Source organism: Oncorhynchus clarkii, chromosome 4 (genome assembly GCF_045791955.1).
Source record: "Oncorhynchus clarkii lewisi isolate Uvic-CL-2024 chromosome 4, UVic_Ocla_1.0, whole genome shotgun sequence".
NCBI classification, from domain to species: Eukaryota; Metazoa; Chordata; class Actinopteri; order Salmoniformes; family Salmonidae; genus Oncorhynchus; species Oncorhynchus clarkii.
The window spans coordinates 4,309,010-4,326,760 of record NC_092150.1 but is presented as its reverse complement, the minus strand read 5'-3'; the positions used below and the strand labels follow the sequence as shown (position 1 = coordinate 4,326,760).

General features: G+C 38.2%; 1 protein-coding gene across 1 annotated transcript; it reads right to left on the bottom strand.

Moving 5' to 3' along the window:
* Window positions 1-293: 293 nt before the first annotated feature.
* Window positions 294-14,716, bottom strand: LOC139407527 (zinc-binding protein A33-like). Its single transcript, XM_071151334.1, has 6 exons — window positions 14,297-14,716; window positions 12,848-12,943; window positions 12,125-12,355; window positions 11,132-11,154; window positions 2,033-2,151; window positions 294-1,122 (listed from the first exon to the last, which is right to left on the bottom strand). The coding sequence occupies exons 1-6, from the start codon at window positions 14,714-14,716 to the stop codon at window positions 548-550; spliced, it is 1,464 nt and encodes a 487-aa protein (XP_071007435.1). The 3' UTR covers window positions 294-547.
* Window positions 14,717-17,751: the final 3,035 nt, after the last annotated feature.

The following is a 17,751-nucleotide window of genomic DNA, read 5'->3' as shown; positions in this document are numbered from 1 at the left end:
CAGATGGTCAGGGGAGAGATGGTCAGGGGACAGACGGTCAGGGGACAGATGGTGAGGGGATAGATGGTCAGGGGACAGATGGTCAGGGGACAGATGGTCAGGGGACAGATGGTGAGGGGACAGACGGTCAGGGGAGAGATGGTGAGGGGATAGATGGTCAGGGGACAGATGGTGAGGGGACAGATGGTGAGGGGCCTGATGGTAAGGGGACAGACGGTCAGGGGACAGATGGTCAGGGGACAGATGGTGAGGGGACAGATGGTCAGGGGACAGATGGTGAGGGGACAGATGGTGAGGGGACAGATGGTGAGGGGACAGATGGTCAGGGGACAGACGGTCAGGGGACTGGAGGTTTTATGGTAGTATAATCTGGTCCAGTACCTCTATAGATATAGTCAGGGGACAGATGGTCAGGGGACGGGAGGTCAGGGGACAGATGGTGTGGGGACAGATGGTCAGGGGACAGATGGTGAGGGGTCAGATGGTGAGGGGACAGATGGTCAGGGGACAGATGGTCAGGGGACAGATGGTAAGGGGACGGGAGGTGTTATGGTAGTATAATCTGGTCCAGTACCTCTATAGATATAGTCAGGGGACAGATGGTCAGGGGACGGGAGGTGTTTCCCTCCTCATACATCCCAGGAGCAAAATAAGGAAAGATCCTCTCAGTGAACTTCTCTCTGAACATGTGTATCAGTGTTGAATCTACTGCGTTCAGAAACAGCACCTTCCCTCGGTCGTAGTCCAGCTCTATAGTGATTCTCCACGGCTTCCTCTCTCTCTTCACGTCCAGGCGCGTCCGCGGGGACGTCTGGGCCCAGTACGTCTCCCCGTTACACAACCCGATTACCCAGAATCCCTCAGCAGGGTTGAGGAAGATGGTGGACTTGCGTTTGATGGACTCTCGGGCGACTCCAATGTACCAGTCTCTGCTCTGGCCCACCTCAACGGTCCAGCTGTGTCTTCCGGAGGTGAAACCTGTCGCTCCCAGAACAGATATACGGCTGGTAAGGCGCTCGGGGTTGTCTGGCAGGAGTCTCTTTTTGCTGTACCTCACCATGCTGAACTCCTTAGAGAAGCTGAGGTTGGACTGGGCTGTGTTGGGGTCCAGGGTTATGGGGACTGGAAGGAGGAGAAATATCTATTACTACAGAGTATGATAATTGGTAGAGCAGATGGACTGTGTTAATTGGTAGATCAGAAGGTGTGTGTTAATTGGTAGAGCAGACGGACTGTGTTAATTGGTAGATCAGAAGGTGTGTGTTAATTGGTAGAGCAGACGGACTGTGTTAATTGGTAGATCAGAAGGTGTGTGTTAATTGGTAGATCAGAAGGAATGTGTTAATTGGTAGAGCAGAAGGTGTGTGTTAATTGGTAGAGCAGAAGGACTGTGTTAATTGGTAGAGCAGAAGGACTGTGTTAATTGGTAGAGAGAAGGAATGTGTTAATTGGTGGAGCAGAAGGAATGTGTTAATTGGTAGATCAAAAGGTGTGTGTTAATTGGTAGAGCAGAAGGAATGTGTTAATTGGTAGAGCAGAAGGACTGTTAATTTGGTAGAGCAGACGGTGTGTGTTAATTGGTAGAGCAGAAGGACTGTGTTAATTGGTCGAGCAGAAGGAATGTGTTAATTGGTAGAGCAGAAGGAATGTGTTAATTGGTAGAGCAGTATACAGATATACAGACACAATGGGAATCCAAAAACATGTTTTGAATGTCTAACTGACTGCCTGACAGACTGCCTGACAGACTGCCTGACTGAATGTCTGACTGACTGATTGTCTGACTGATTGTCTGACTGAATTTCTGACTGATTGTCTGACTGACTGTCTGCCTGACTGTCTGCCTGCACCACTGAACTCTGTATCAACAGGTTGCACAAACACACATTTTGTTCATGTGTAATGACATTTCCTCTACCTCATCAAAATGGTAATCTGTCGCATGGGAGATCTGTTTCTGGATACCAAAACTATCTAAATGGTTTTTGGAATTTACACGAATAGCTGTGAGAAAAAACCCAGTGTAGCTCACCCCATTGGACAATGTCTGCCATCTTCTTCCAGATTCCAAACTTGAGTGATTGCAGATGTTTGGCAGCGTCTATGAGGATTCCTCTGATACACTCTGGCTCTCCCAGGGGACCTTTGGTCCTGAAACACGATGGATTTATCATCAATACGGTTTCGATAAAAACAGAATGTAAACAATTGTTGACTTTATTTAGTAATGGCTGTTAGCAACAGTAGCTAAGGGATACCTAGTCCGTTGTTCAACTGAAATGTATTCAACTGAAATGTATTCAACTGAACAGTGGGTTAACTGTCTTGCTCAGGGGAACAGTGGGTTAACTGCCTTGTTCAGGGGAACAGTGGGTTAACTGCCTAGCTCAGGGGAACAGTGGGTTAACTGCCTTGCTCAGGGGAACAGTGGGTTTACTGCCTAGCTCAGGGGAACAGTGGGTTAACTGCCTTGCTCAGGGGAACAGTGGGTTAACTGCCTTGTTCAGGGGAACAGTGGGTTTACTGCCTTGTTCAGGGGAACAGTGGGTTAACTGCCTTGCTCAGGGGAACAGTGGGTTAACTGCCTTGTTCAGGGGAACAGTGGGTTAACTGCCTTGTTCAGGGGAACAGTGGGTTAACTGTCTTGTTCAGGGGAACAGTGGGTTAACTGCCTTGTTCAGGGGAACAGTGGGTTAACTGCCTAGCTCAGGGGAACAGTGGGTTAACTGCCTAGCTCAGGGGAACAGTGGGTTAACTGCCTTGCTCAGGGGAACAGTGGGTTAACTGCCTTGTTCAGGGGAACAGTGGGTTTACTGCCTTGTTCAGGGGAACAGTGGGTTAACTGCCTTGCTCAGGGGAACAGTGGGTTAACTGCCTTGTTCAGGGGAACAGTGGGTTAACTGCCTTGTTCAGGGGAACAGTGGGTTAACTGTCTTGTTCAGGGGAACAGTGGGTTAACTGCCTTGTTCAGGGGAACAGTGGGTTAACTGCCTAGCTCAGGGGAACAGTGGGTTAACTGCCTTGCTCAGGGGAACAGTGGGTTTACTGCCTTGTTCAGGAGAACAGTGGGTTAACTGCCTTGTTCAGGGGAACAGTGGGTTAACTGTCTTGTTCAGGGGAACAGTGGGTTAACTGCCTTGCTCAGGAGAACAGTGGGTTTACTGCCTAGCTCAGGGGAACAGTGGGTTTACTGCCTAGCTCAGGGGAACAGTGGGTTAACTGCTCAGGGATTCGATTCAGCAACCTTCCGGTTACTGGCCCATCGCTTTAACCACTAGGCTACATAGTAGGAGGTAGTAGTAGTAGGTAGTAATACCTGTACACCGGACTCGCCACTTTGTCGCGGACATTCTGTTTTCGACTCTCTCTCTCTCTCTCTCTCTCTCTCTCTCTCTCTCTCTCTCTCTCTCTCTCTCTCTCTCTCTCTCTCTCTCTCTCTCTCTCTCTCTCTCTGTCTCTCTCTCTCTCTCTCTCTCTCTCTCTCTCTGTCTCTGTCTCTCGCTCTCTCTCTGTCTCTCTCTCTCTCTCTCTCTCTCTCTCTCTCTCTCTCTGTGATTATTATTAGTAGTTAGTAATAGTAGGTAGTAATAGTAGTAAAATGAGTTAGTGGTAGTAGTAAAATGTGTTATTAATAAGAGGTAGTAATATTTTTTGTTTATAATAGGTAGTAATAATAAGTAGTAGTAGTATGTGGTTATAGTAGGTAGTAATAGTAGTTAGTAATAGTATGTAGTATTAGTAGTAATATTAGTTAGTAAAAGTAGTAACATGAGTTATTAATAGTAGGTAGTATTAGTATGTGGTTATAGTAGGTAGTAATAGTAGTATATAGTAATTGTAGGTAGGAATAGTATTATATAGTGATTGTAGGTAGGAATAGTATTATATAGTACTTGTAGGTAGTAATAGTATTATATAGTAATTGTAGGTAGGAATAGTATTATATAGTAATTGTAGGTAGTAATAGTATTATATAGTAATTGTAGGTAGGAATAGTATTATATAGTAATTGTAGGTAGGAATAGTAGGTGGCAATAATAATTAGAAATAGTAGGTAGTGATATTAGGTAGCAATAGTAGAGTGTAGTCATAGTAGCAGTAGGTAGTGGTAGTAGGTAGTAATAGTAGGCAGTATGTGGTTATAGTAGGTACTATCAGTAGGCAGTAGTAGTAGTAGTATGTGGTTACAGTATGTAGTATTAGTAGAGTGTAGTCAGTAGGTCGTAATAATAAGTAGTAGTAGTAGTAGTAGTAGTATGTGGTTATAGAGGTAGTAATAGTAGTAGTAGTATGTGGTTATAGTAGGTACTATTAGTAGGCAGTAGTAGTAGTAGTATGTGGTTACAGTATGTAGTATTAGTAGAGTGTAGTCAGTAGGTCGTAATAATAAGTAGTAGTAGTAGTAGTAGTAGTATGTGGTTATAGAGGTAGTAATAGTAGTAGTAGTATGTGGTTATAGTAGGTAGTAATAGTAGTAGTATGTGGTTATAGTAGGTAGTAATAGTAGTAGTAGTATGTGGTTATAGTAGGTAGTAATAGTAGTAGTATGTGGTTATAGTAGGTAGTAATAGTAGTAGTAGTATGTGGTTATAGTAGGTAGTAATAGTAGTAGTAGTATGTGGTTACAGTAGGTAGTAATAGTAGTAGTAGTATGTGGTTATAGTAGGTAGTAATAGTAGTAGTAGTATGTGGTTATAGTAGGTAGTAATAGTAGTAGTAGTATGTGGTTATAGTAGGTAGTAATAGTAGTAGTAGTATGTGGTTATAGTAGGTAGTAATAGTAGTAGTAGTATGTGGTTATAGTAGGTAGTATTAGTAGTAGTAGTATGTGGTTATAGTAGGTAGTAATAGTAGTAGTAGTATGTGGTTATAGTAGGTAGTAATAGTAGTAGTAGTATGTGGTTATAGTAGGTAGTAATAGTAGTAGTAGTATGTGGTTATAGTAGGTAGTAATAGTAGTAGTAGTATGTGGTTATAGTAGGTAGTAATAGTAGTAGTAGTATGTGGTTATAGTAGGTAGTAATAGTAGTAGTAGTATGTGGTTATAGTAGGTAGTAATAGTAGTAGTAGTATGTGGTTATAGTAGGTAGTAATAGTAGTAGTAGTATGTGGTTATAGTAGGTAGTAATAGTAGTAGTAGTATGTGGTTATAGTAGGTAGTAATAGTAGTAGTAGTATGTGGTTATAGTAGGTAGTAATAGTAGTAGTAGTATGTGGTTGTAGTAGGTAGTAATAGTAGGTAGTAGTAATATGTAGTAATAGTTGTAATTGTGTCTTGTAATAGTAAATAATGATAGGTAATAATAAAAGGTGGTAGTAGTAGGTAGTAATAGTCGTTAGTACTAATAGGTAGTAATGATAGGTAATAGTAGGTAGTAATGATAGGTAATAGTAGGTAGTAATGATAGGTAATAGTAGGTAGTAATGATAGGTAATAGTAGGTAGTAATGATAGGTAATAGTAGGTAGTGATAGTAGGTGGGGGTAGTAGTAGTAGTAGTAGTAGTAGTAGAAGTAGTAATAGTAGTTAGTAGTAGTAGGGAGTATTACTAATATTTGGGTAGTAATAGTGGGTAGTAATAGCAGGTAGTAGTAATATTAGGTAGTAGTAGTAGCAATATTAGGTTGTTGTGGTAATGTTAGGAGGTTGTAGTAATAGTAGGTAGAGGTAGTAGTAGTAGTAGTAGTATTAATACTAGCTAATAATAGTGGTAATAGTAGGTAGTAGTATTAGTAGTACTATAAGGTAGGTAGTAATAAGGTAGTAATAATAATTAGGTAGTAATAATAAGTGGTGCTAGTATTAATGGCAGGCGGTAATGGTAGTAATAGTAGGTGGTAAAAGTAGTAATGATAGGTAGTAGTAGTAGTAGTAGTAGTAGTAACATTAAGTAGTAATAGCAGCCAGTAGTATTAGTATTGATACTAGCTAATAATAGTAGTAATAGTAGGGCGTAATTGTAGGTAGTAGCAGTAGTAGTAGTAGTTGTAATATCAGGTAGTAATGTTTGGTAGTAATGTCCGGTAGTAATAATGAGCGCTAGTAGTAATGGTAGTCAGTAATAGTAGTAATAATAATTGGTAATAGTAGTAATTGTAGGTTGTAGTAGAAGGTAGTAGTAGTAATATATAGTAATGGTAAGTAGTAATAGTAATAATAGTAACGTGTAATAGTAAGTAATACCAGTAGGTAATAGTAATTTTAGGTAGTAATAGTATGTAATAATATTAGGCAGTAATAGTACTATGAAGAATTAGCAGGTGTTATTAATAACAAGTAGTTACAGTAGGTAGTAATAGTTGGTAGTAGTAGTATTTAGCAATGGTAAGTAGTAATAGCAGTAATAGTAATAGTAACTTGTAATAGTATTTATTAACAGTAGGTAATAATAAAATGTGGTAATTGTAGGTAGTAATAGTAGGTAGAAATATTAGAAATAGTAGGCCGTAATAGTAGGTAGTACTAGTAAGTAGGAATAATAGGTAGTAGTTGTAGTAATAGTTGGTTTTAATAGTAGGTAGTAGTAGTAGCAGTAGAATTAGTAATCATAGTTAGTAGTAGTAGTAGGGAGTTGTAGTAGGTAGTAATATTAGGTAGTAATAGTAGTAACATTAGGTAGTAATATTAGGTAGTAATATTAGGTAGTAATAGTAGTAATAGTAGTGATATTAGGTAGTAATAGTAGGTAGTAATATTAGGTAGTAATATTAGGTAGTAATAGTAGTAATATTAGGTAGTAATATTAGGTAGTAATAGTAGTGATATTAGGTAGTAATAGTATATAGTAATAGTAGATAGTACTAGGTAGTTAGTAGGTAGTAACATTATGTATTAATAGTAGGTTGTGATATTATGTAGTAGTTAGTGGTAGTAGTAATTGTTAGTAGTAGTTAGTAGTGGTAGTAGTAGTTGTTAGTAGTAGTAGTAGTTAGTAGTTAGTAGTAGTGGTGGTAGTGGTAGTAGTAGTTGTTGTTAGTAGCAGTAGTTAGTAGTAGTAGTTAGTAGTGGTAGTAGTTGGTAGTGGTAGTAGTAGTTGTTGTTAGTAGCAGTAGTTAGTAGTAGTAGTTAGTAGTGGTAGTAGTTGGTAGTGGTAGTGGTAGTCTTTAGTAGTAGTAGTAGTAGTAGTAGTAGTTCGTAGTGGTAGTAGCTGGTAGTGGAAGTAGTAGTTGTCTGTAGTAGTAGTAGCAGTAGTAGTAGTAGTCAGTAGTAGTAGTTGGTAGTGGTATTAGTAGTAGTTAGTTGTAGTTAGTTGTAGTAGTGGTAGTAGTAGTAGTGGTAGTAGTAGTAGTGGTAGTAGTAGTATTAGGTAGTGGTAGTAGTAGTGGTAGTAGTATTAGTAGTAGTTAGTAGTAGTAGTAGTAGTGGTAGTAGTAGTAGTTGGTAGTCGTAGTAGTAGTAGTAGTTAGTAGTAGTAGTAGTTAGTCAATAGTAGTTAGTCAGTAGTAGTAGTAGTTGTTGGTAGTTAGAAGTAGTGGTAGTAGTAGTAGTTGGTAGTCGTAGTAGTAGTAGTGGTAATAGTAGTAGTAGGTAGTGGTAGTAGTAGTGGTAGTAGTATTAGTAGTAGTTAGTAGTAGTACGTGTTGGTAGTTGTAGTAATTAGTAGTAGTAGTAGTAGTAGTAGTGGGTAGTCTTAGTAGTAGTAGTAGTTGTTGGTAGTAGTTAGTAGTAGTAGTAGTAGTTAGTCAGTAGTAGTTGTATTAATTGTAGTAGTTGGTTGTCTTAGTAGTAGTAGTTGTTGGTAGTAGTTAGTGGTAGTTAGTCAGTAGTAGTTAGTAGTAGTAGTTAGAAGTAGTAGTAGTTGTTGGTAGTAGTTAGTGGTAGTTAGTTAGTAGTAGTTGGTAGTAGTAGTTAGTAGTAGTAGTAGTTGGTAGTTAGTCAGTAGTAGTAATTGTAGTGGTTGGTAGTTGTAATAGTTAGTAGTAGTTGGTAGTTAGTCAGTAGTAGTAATTGTAGTAGTTGGTAGTCGTAATAGTTAGTAGTAGTAGTAGTTGGTAGTTAGTCAGTAGTAGTAATTGTAGTGGTTGGTAGTTGTAATAGTTAGTAGTAGTAGTAGTTGGTAGTTAGTCAGTAGTAGTAATTGTAGTAGTTGGTAGTCGTAATAGTTAGTAGTAGTAGTAGTTGGTAGTCGTAATCGTTAGTAATTGTAGTAGTTGGTAGTCGTAATAGTTAGTAGTAGTAGTAGTTGGTAGTCGTAATAGTTAGTAGTAGTAGTAGTAGTTGGTAGTCGTAATAGTTAGTAGTAGTAGTAGTTGGTAGTCGTAATAGTTAGTAGTAGTAGTAGTTGGTAGTCGTAATAGTTAGTAATTGTAGTAGTTGGTAGTCGTAATAGTTAGTAGTAGTAGTAGTTGGTAGTCGTAATAGTTAGTAGTAGTAGTAGTTGGTAGTCGTAATAGTTAGTAGTAGTAGTAGTTGGTAGTCGTAATAGTTAGTAGTAGTAGTAGTTGGTAGTCGTAATAGTTAGTAGTAGTAGTAGTTGGTAGTCGTAATAGTTAGTAGTAGTAGTAGTTGGTAGTCGTAATAGTTAGTAGTAGTAGTAGTTGGTAGTCGTAATAGTTAGTAGTAGTAGTAGTTGGTAGTCGTAATAGTTAGTAGTAGTAGTAGTTGGTAGTCGTAATAGTTAGTAGTAGTAGTAGTTGGTAGTCGTAATAGTTAGTAGTAGTAGTAGTTGGTAGTCGTAATAGTTAGTAGTAGTAGTAGTTGGTAGTCGTAATAGTTAGTAGTAGTAGTAGTTGGTAGTCGTAATAGTTAGTAGTAGTAGTAGTTGGTAGTCGTAATAGTTAGTAGTAGTAGTAGTTGGTAGTCGTAATAGTTAGTAGTAGTAGTAGTTAGTCAGTAATAGTTAGTAGTAGTAGTAGTTAGTCAGTAATAGTTAGTAGTAGTAGTAGTTGGTAGTCGTAATAGTTAGTAGTAGTAGTAGTAGTTAGTCGTAATAGTTAGTAGTAGTAGTAGTTAGTCAGTAATAGTTAGTAGTAGTAGTAGTTAGTCAGTAATAGTTAGTAGTAGTAGTAGTAGTTAGTCAGTAATAGTTAGTAGTAGTAGTAGTTAGTCAGTAATAGTTAGTAGTAGTAGTAGTTGGTAGTCGTAATAGTTAGTAGTAGTAGTAGTTGGTAGTCGTAATAGTTAGTAGTAGTAGTAGTTGGTAGTCGTAATAGTTAGTAGTAGTAGTAGTAGTTAGTCAGTAATAGTTAGTAGTAGTAGTAGTTGGTAGTCAGTAATAGTTAGTAGTAGTAGTAGTTGGTAGTCGTAATAGTTAGTAGTAGTAGTAGTTGGTAGTCGTAATAGTTAGTAGTAGTAGTAGTAGTTAGTCAGTAATAGTTAGTAGTAGTAGTAGTTGGTAGTCGTAATAGTTAGTAGTAGTAGTAGTTGGTAGTCGTAATAGTTAGTAGTAGTAGTAGTTGGTAGTCGTAATAGTTAGTAGTAGTAGTAGTAGTTAGTCAGTAATAGTTAGTAGTAGTAGTAGTTGGTAGTCGTAATAGTTAGTAGTAGTAGTAGTAGTTAGTCAGTAATAGTTAGTAGTAGTAGTAGTTGGTAGTCGTAATAGTTAGTAGTAGTAGTAGTAGTTAGTCAGTAATAGTTAGTAGTAGTAGTAGTTGGTAGTCGTAATAGTTAGTAGTAGTAGTAGTAGTTAGTCAGTAATAGTTAGTAGTAGTAGTAGTTGGTAGTCGTAATAGTTAGTAGTAGTAGTAGTAGTTAGTCAGTAATAGTTAGTAGTAGTAGTAGTAGTTAGTCAGTAATAGTTAGTAGTAGTAGTAGTAGTTAGTCGTAATAGTTAGTAGTAGTAGTAGTTGGTAGTCGTAATAGTTAGTAGTAGTAGTAGTTGGTAGTCAGTAATAGTTAGTAGTAGTAGTAGTAGTTAGTCAGTAATAGTTAGTAGTAGTAGTAGTAGTTAGTCGTAATAGTTAGTAGTAGTAGTAGTTGGTAGTCGTAATAGTTAGTAGTAGTAGTAGTTGGTAGTCAGTAATAGTTAGTAGTAGTAGTAGTAGTTAGTCAGTAATAGTTAGTAGTAGTAGTAGTTGGTAGTCGTAATAGTTAGTAGTAGTAGTAGTTGGTAGTCGTAATAGTTAGTAGTAGTAGTAGTTGGTAGTCGTAATAGTTAGTAGTAGTAGTAGTTGGTAGTCGTAATAGTTAGTAGTAGTAGTAGTAGTTAGTCAGTAATAGTCAGTAGTAGTAATTGTAGTAGTTGGTAGTCGTAATAGTTAGTAGTAGTAGTAGTTGGTAGTCGTAATAGTTAGTAGTAGTAGTAGTTGGTAGTCAGTAATAGTTAGTAGTAGTAGTAGTTGGTAGTCAGTAATAGTTAGTAGTAGTAGTAGTTGGTAGTCGTAATAGTTAGTAGTAGTAGTAGTAGTTGGTAGTCGTAATAGTTAGTAGTAGTAGTAGTTGGTAGTCGTAATAGTTAGTAGTAGTAGTAGTTGGTAGTCGTAATAGTTAGTAGTAGTAGTAGTAGTTAGTCAGTAATAGTTAGTAGTAGTAGTAGTTGGTAGTAATAGTTAGTAGTAGTAGTAGTTGGTAGTAATAGTTAGTAGTAGTAGTAGTAGTAGTTGGTAGTTAGTCAGTAGTAGTAATTGTAGTAGTTGGTAGTCGTAATAGTTAGTAGTAGTAGTAGTTGGTAGTCGTAATAGTTAGTAGTTGGTAGTCGTAATAGTTAGTAGTAGTAGTAGTTGGTAGTCGTAATAGTTAGTAGTAGTAGTAGTTGGTAGTAATAGTTAGTAGTAGTAGTAGTTGGTAGTTAGTCAGTAGTAGTAATTGTAGTAGTTGGTAGTCGTAATAGTTAGTAGTAGTAGTAGTAGTTAGTCAGTAATAGTTAGTAGTAGTAGTAGTTGGTAGTAATAGTTAGTAGTAGTAGTAGTAGTAGTTAGTCAGTAATAGTTAGTAGTAGTAGTAGTTAGTCAGTAATAGTTAGTAGTAGTAGTAGTAGTTAGTCAGTAATAGTTAGTAGTAGTAGTAGTTAGTCAGTAATAGTTAGTAGTAGTAGTTAGTCAGTAATAGTTAGTAGTAGTAGTAGTAGTAGTAAGTAATAGTTAGTAGTAGTAGTAGTAGTAGTCAGTAATAGTTAGTAGTAGTAGTTAGTCAGTAATAGTTAGTAGTAGTAGTAGTAGTAGTCAGTAATAGTTAGTAGTAGCCCTTCACATACCTTCTCTTTGTCTTCTTGTAGTCCTAAAGAAGTAGAGCAAAACAATGTGATTTGATTTGATTTTATTAGGATCTCTCTCAGAGTCCTTAAACAATAAAATACCATTTATAATACAAACACACTTTCACATATAACACACTATTACAAACATACATAATACACTAGCATAATGACCCAATAAATACTACATCTAAAAAAATATTGATTGAATAGATTTATATTAATAATAAATACCTTTATTTACAGGCCGGAAGGTAGCCTAGTGGTTAGAGTGTAGAGGTGGCAGGTAGCCTAGTGGTTAGAGTGTAGAGGTGGCAGGTAGCCTAGTGGTTAGAGTGTAGAGGTGGCAGGTAGCCTAGTGGTTAGAGTGTAGAGGTGGCAGGTAGTCTAGTGGTTAGAGTGTAGAGGTGGCAGGTAGTCTAGTGGTTAGAGTGTAGAGGTGGCAGGTAGCCTAGTGGTTAGAGTGTAGAGGTGGCAGGTAGCCTAGTGGTTAGAGTGTAGAGGTGGCAGGTAGTCTAGTGGTTAGAGTGTAGAGATGGCAGGTAGTCTAGTGGTTAGAGTGTAGAGGTGGCAGGTAGCCTAGTGGTTAGAGTGTAGAGGTGGCAGGTAGTCTAGTGGTTAGAGTGTAGAGATGGCAGGTAGTCTAGTGGTTAGAGTGTAGAGGTGGCAGGTAGCCTAGTGGTTAGAGTGTAGAGGTGGCAGGTAGCCTAGTGGTTAGAGTGTAGACGTGGCAGGTAGCCTAGTGGTTAGTTTGTAGAGGTGGCAGGTAGTCTAGTGGTTAGAGTGTAGAGGCGGCAGGTAGTTTAGTGGTTAGTTTGTAGAGGTTGCAGTGGTTAGAGTGTCGGACTAGTAACCTGAAAGGTCGTTAGATCGAATCCCTGAGCTGACGAGGTAAAAATCTGTCTTAATCTTAATTTAAAATGTGGAATACATATGTCAGGCAGTCTGTATGAATTTATCATTTAATCTATTAATTTATTTTGGATGAGATACCTGTAAAAACTTCACATCATCCGCTCGTATAGACTTCTCTACTTGGCTGATGGTGTCTGTGAGGGCAGCGATCCTCTCCTTGATGTACTCCAACTTCATACACATCACCTGAGTTTTGTTCTCCTCTTCCTCCCTCAACTTGGCCACTCTGTTCTTCTCCTCCTCCCTCAAGAACTGGTGGAACCTCTCAAACTCCTCCTTCATCTGTCGCTCCGTCTGGTCCGCCTGTCTCTACAGTTAATCAGATGGATCGATAGTGTATGTTTTTAGCTCACTAACTAATCAGATGGATCGATAGTGTATGTTTTTAGCTCACTAACTAATCAGATGGATCGATAGTGTATGTTTTTAGCTCACTAACTAATCAGATGGATCGATAATGTATGTATTTAGCTCACTAACTAATCAGATGGATCGATAGTGTATGTTTTTAGCTCACTAACTAATTAGATGGATCGATAATGTATGTTTTTAGCTCACTAACTAATCAGATGGATCGATAGTGTATGTATTTAGCTCACTAACTAATCAGATGGATCGATAGTGTATGTTTTTAGCTCACTAACTAATTAGATGGATCGATAATGTATGTTTTTAGCTCACTAACTAATCAGATGGATCGATAGTGTATGTATTTAGCTCACTAACTAATCAGAAGCACATACTGAAGTAATCAATCTTCAGTTTTCAGTTTCCTGAAAACGCAAGTCATTTAGTAATTACCTTTAAGTAATTTTTGGTTTCTTCCCAATCCTCTTTAGTCTTGTTGAGTATTTTCAGGTGTGTCTGCAATGAATCAAGCTTGGCTGAGACCTCTATCTGAAATAATTATAAAAACAAAAAACATTGATCCAAAACTCTTGATCATAACACACACACACACACACACACACACACACACACACACACACACACACACACACACACACACACACACACACACACACACACACACACACACACACACACACACACACACACACACACACACACACACACACACACACACACACACACACACACACACACACACACACACACACACACACACACACACACACACACACACACACACACACACACACACATACACACACACACACACACACACATACACACACACACACACACACATACACACACACACACACAATCAAAAGATTGTGAATTCTGCTAATCTGCTATTTTGTGTTTATTTTTTAATGCTGATCTTAACTTTTTTTGTGCATAATGTCTCCGGCATAATTTCTTATGACCGAAAACAGTTTTTTGAGTGAACAGCAATTTACTAACATCGATTTGGATGAAGATTTCTACTGGGTCTTTCCGTGTGATTTTGGTTTAAGACTTTTAAACAGGTTAACATTCACATGGCCTCAAGACCAGATGGATTAACCAGGACGTGTACTCAGAGCAGGCGCTGATCAGTTGGAAAGTGTCTTCACTGACATTTTCATCCTGTCCCTGACCCAATCGGTAGTACCTGAATGTGTCAAGCAGACCACCATAGTCCCTGTGTCCCAAGAACGCCAAGGTAATCTGTCTAAATGACTACTGACCCGTAGCACTCACGTCTGTAGCCATGAAGTGCTTTGAAAGGCTGGTCATGTTTCACATCATCACCATTATCCCAGAAACCCTAGACCCACTCCAATTTGCATACCGCCCCAACAGATCCACAGATGATGCAATCTCTATTACCCTCCACACTGCCCTTTCACACCTAAACAAAAGGATCTACGTGAGAAGGCTTTTCATTGACTACAGCTCAGCGTTGAACACCATAGTTCCGTCCAAGCTCATCACTAAGCTAAGGACCCTGGGACTAAACACCTCACTCTGCAACTAGATCCTGAACTTCCTGACGGGCCGTCCACAGGAGGTAAGGGTACGCAACAACACATCCGCCACGCTGATCCTCAACACAGGGGTTGCCTCAGGGGTGCGTGTTCAGTCCCCTCTTGTACTCTCTGTTCACCCACGATTGCTTGGCCACGCACGACTACAACACCATGATTAAGTTTGCTGACAACATAATGAGCCGTCCTCCCCTCAGCAGCCTCCACTGATAGACACACACACACACACACACACACACACACACACACACACACACACACACACACACACCCGTCTAAATTGCTGTGTAATAGTTCAGACTTCCCAGCTCACCTTTTTCTCCAGAGCAGCCTCCTCTACAGGGCAACACACATGTACTTTGTGTTGGTTAGAAAGCTGACAGACGACACAAATGGGCTCCTCATCGTTGTGACAGAACAGTTTCAGCTTCTCGTTGTGAAGACGACACCACTCCTCCTCTGGGCTCTCCTCTCCCCTGGTCGTCCTCTGCTTTGTAAACATGTCGGCTGCTATCTTTAGGGCCAGGTTGATAGGAGGCCTCTCTGAGCTCGACGTGGTCAGACACACGGGGCATTGCCTGCCTCCCTTCCATTCCCACAGCTTCTGTAAACACTCCTTACAGGAGTTATGGCCACATTTCAGCAGGACGGGAAGGCTGAATACCTCACAACACACAGGACAAAGCAGGTCCTCCTTGGAGAGTGAAGCTTGGCTTGTTGGTTTTGCAGTCATTTGATTCTATATTCTGTTCCTGCAACCTTACTACCATAGAATACAGAGATTATATTCTAGATTCTGTTCCTGCAACCTTACTACCATAGAATACAGAGATTCTATTCTAGATTCTGTTCCTGCAACCTTACTACCATAGAATACAGAGATTATATTCTAGATTCTGTTCCTGCAACTTTACTACCCTAGAATACAGAGATTATATTCTAGATTCTGTTCCTGCAACCTCACCTCTCTAACTGCAAACTGTTTTGTGATCTCAGTGTTGGTGGTGTAAACCTTTGTCAATGCGGACAGACTAGCTGGACTTGTTTTAGTTAAAGTTCAGAGAAAATTATTGCGTGTAAAGTATCACTTCCTCATTGCTAAATTCAATTGGTCTTTACCGTAACTTACTGTCAGGTGGAAAGGGGTGTGGCAACAGACACTGCCTGGACTGGAGTGAGTCATGACATGACATTTACAGTATGACCATATTTGTGTTGTTCTTCCTGAATACCTGTCTGTAGATGGACCTGTTTTAGACAGCTTGTAGCTTAAAGGAGTTGATAATGTAGAGAAATCACTGTGGGCAATACATCTTGAGGACATTGTTTTTATTTGATGATAGAAAGTATGCAGTACATGCAGTATGTAGATTTAGTATGTAGTATGTAGTATGTAGATGCAGTATGTAGTACATGTAGTATATAGATGTAGTATGTAGTATGTAGTATGTAGTACATGTAGTATGTAGATGTAGTATGTAGATGTAGTATGTAGTATGTAGATGCAGTATGTAGATGTAGTATGTAGATGCAGTATGTAGATGTAGTATGTAGATGTAGTATGTAGATGTAGTATGCAGTATATAGATGTAGTATGTAGATGTAGTATGTAGATGTAGTATGTAGATGTAGTATGTAGTATATAGATGTAGTATGTAGATGTAGTATGTAGTAGATGTAGTATGAAATATGTATATGTAGTATGCCGTACATGCAGTATGTAGATGTAGTATGTAGATGTAGTATGTAGATGCAGTATGTAGATGCAGTATGTAGATGTAGTATGTAGATGTAATATGTAGATGTAGTATGTAGATGCAGTATGTAGATGTAGTATGCAGTATATAGATGTAGTATGTAGATGTAGTATGTAGATGCAGTATGTAGATGCAGTATATAGATGTAGTATGTAGATGCAGTATATAGATGTAGTATGTAGATGTAGTATGTAGATGCAGTATGTAGATGTAGTATGTAGATGCAGTATATAGATGTAGTATGTAGATGCAGTATATAGATGTAGTATGTAGATGTAGTATGCAGTATATAGATGTAGTATGTAGATGCAGTATGTAGATGTAGTATGCAGTATATAGATGCAGTATATAGATGTAGTATGTAGATGTAGTATGCAGTATATAGATGCAGTATGTATATGTAGTATGCAGTATATAGATGCAGTATATAGATGTAGTATGCAGTATATAGATGCAGTATATAGATGTAGTATGCAGTATATAGATGCAGTATGTAGATGTAGTATGCAGTATATAGATGCAGTATGTAGATGCAGTATGTAGATGTAGTATGTAGTAGATGTAGTATGCAGTATATAGATGTAGTATGTAGATGTAGTATGTAGTATATAGATGTAGTATGTAGATGTAGTATGTAGTAGATGTAGTATGAAATATGTATATGTAGTATGCCGTATATGCAGTATGTAGATGTAGTATGCAGTATGTAGATGTAGTATGTAGATGTAGTATGTAGTAGATGTAGTATGCAGTATATAGATGTAGTATGTAGATGTAGTATGTAGTAGATGTAGTATGCAGTATATAGATGCAGTATGCAGTAAACGTGGTATGTAGTATGCAGTACATGCTGTATGTAGATGTAGTATGTAGTATGCAGTACATGCAGTATGTAGATGTGGTATGTTGTATGTAGTATGTAGTATGCCGTACATGCAGTATGTAGATGTAGTATGCAGTATGTAGATGTAGTATGCAGTACATGCAGTATGCAGATGTGGTATGTAGTATGCAGTACATGCAGTATGTAGATGCGGTATGTAGTATGTAGATGTAGTATGTAGATGTAGTATGCAGTACATGTATTATGTAGATGTAGTATGTAGTACATGCAGTATGTAGTATATGCAGTATGTAGATGTAGATGTAGTATGCAGTACATGTAGTATGTAGTATGTAGATGTGGTGTGCAGTACATGCAGTATGTAGATGTAGTATGTAGTACATGCAGTATATGGATGCAGTATGTAGTAGATGTAGTATGAAATATGTAGATGTAGTATGCAGGACATGTAGTATGTAGATGTAGTATGCAGTACATGCAGTATATAGATGTAGATGTAGATGTAGTATGTAGTATATATATGTAGTATGTAGTATATAGATTTAGTATGTAGTACATGTAGTACATGTAGTATGTAGATGTAGTATGCAGTACATGTATTATGTAGATGTAGTATGTAGATGTACTATGTAGTATGTAGATGTAGTATGTAGTATATATATGTAGTATGTAGTACATGTAGTATGTAGATGTAGTATACAGTACATGTAGTATGTAGATGTAGTATGTAGTACATGTAGTAAGTAGATGTAGTATGTAGTATGCAGTACATGCAGTATGTAGATGCGGTATGTAGTAAGAAGATGTAGTATGTAGTATGTAGTATGTAGATGCAGTATGTAGATGTAGTATGTAGATGCAGTATGTAGTACATGCAGGATGTAGATGTAGTATGTTGATGTAGTATGTAGTACATGCAGTATGTAGATGTAGTATGTAGATGTAGTATGTAGTATGTAGATGCAGTATGTAGATGTAGTATGTAGTATGTAGATGCAGTATGTAGATGTAGTATGTAGATGTAGTATGTAGTACATGCAGTATGTAGATGTAGTATGTAGATGTAGTATGTAGTATGTAGATGTAGTATGTAGATGTAGTATGTATATATAGTATTTAGTACATGTAGTATGTAGATGTAGTATGTAGTATGTAGATGCAGTATGT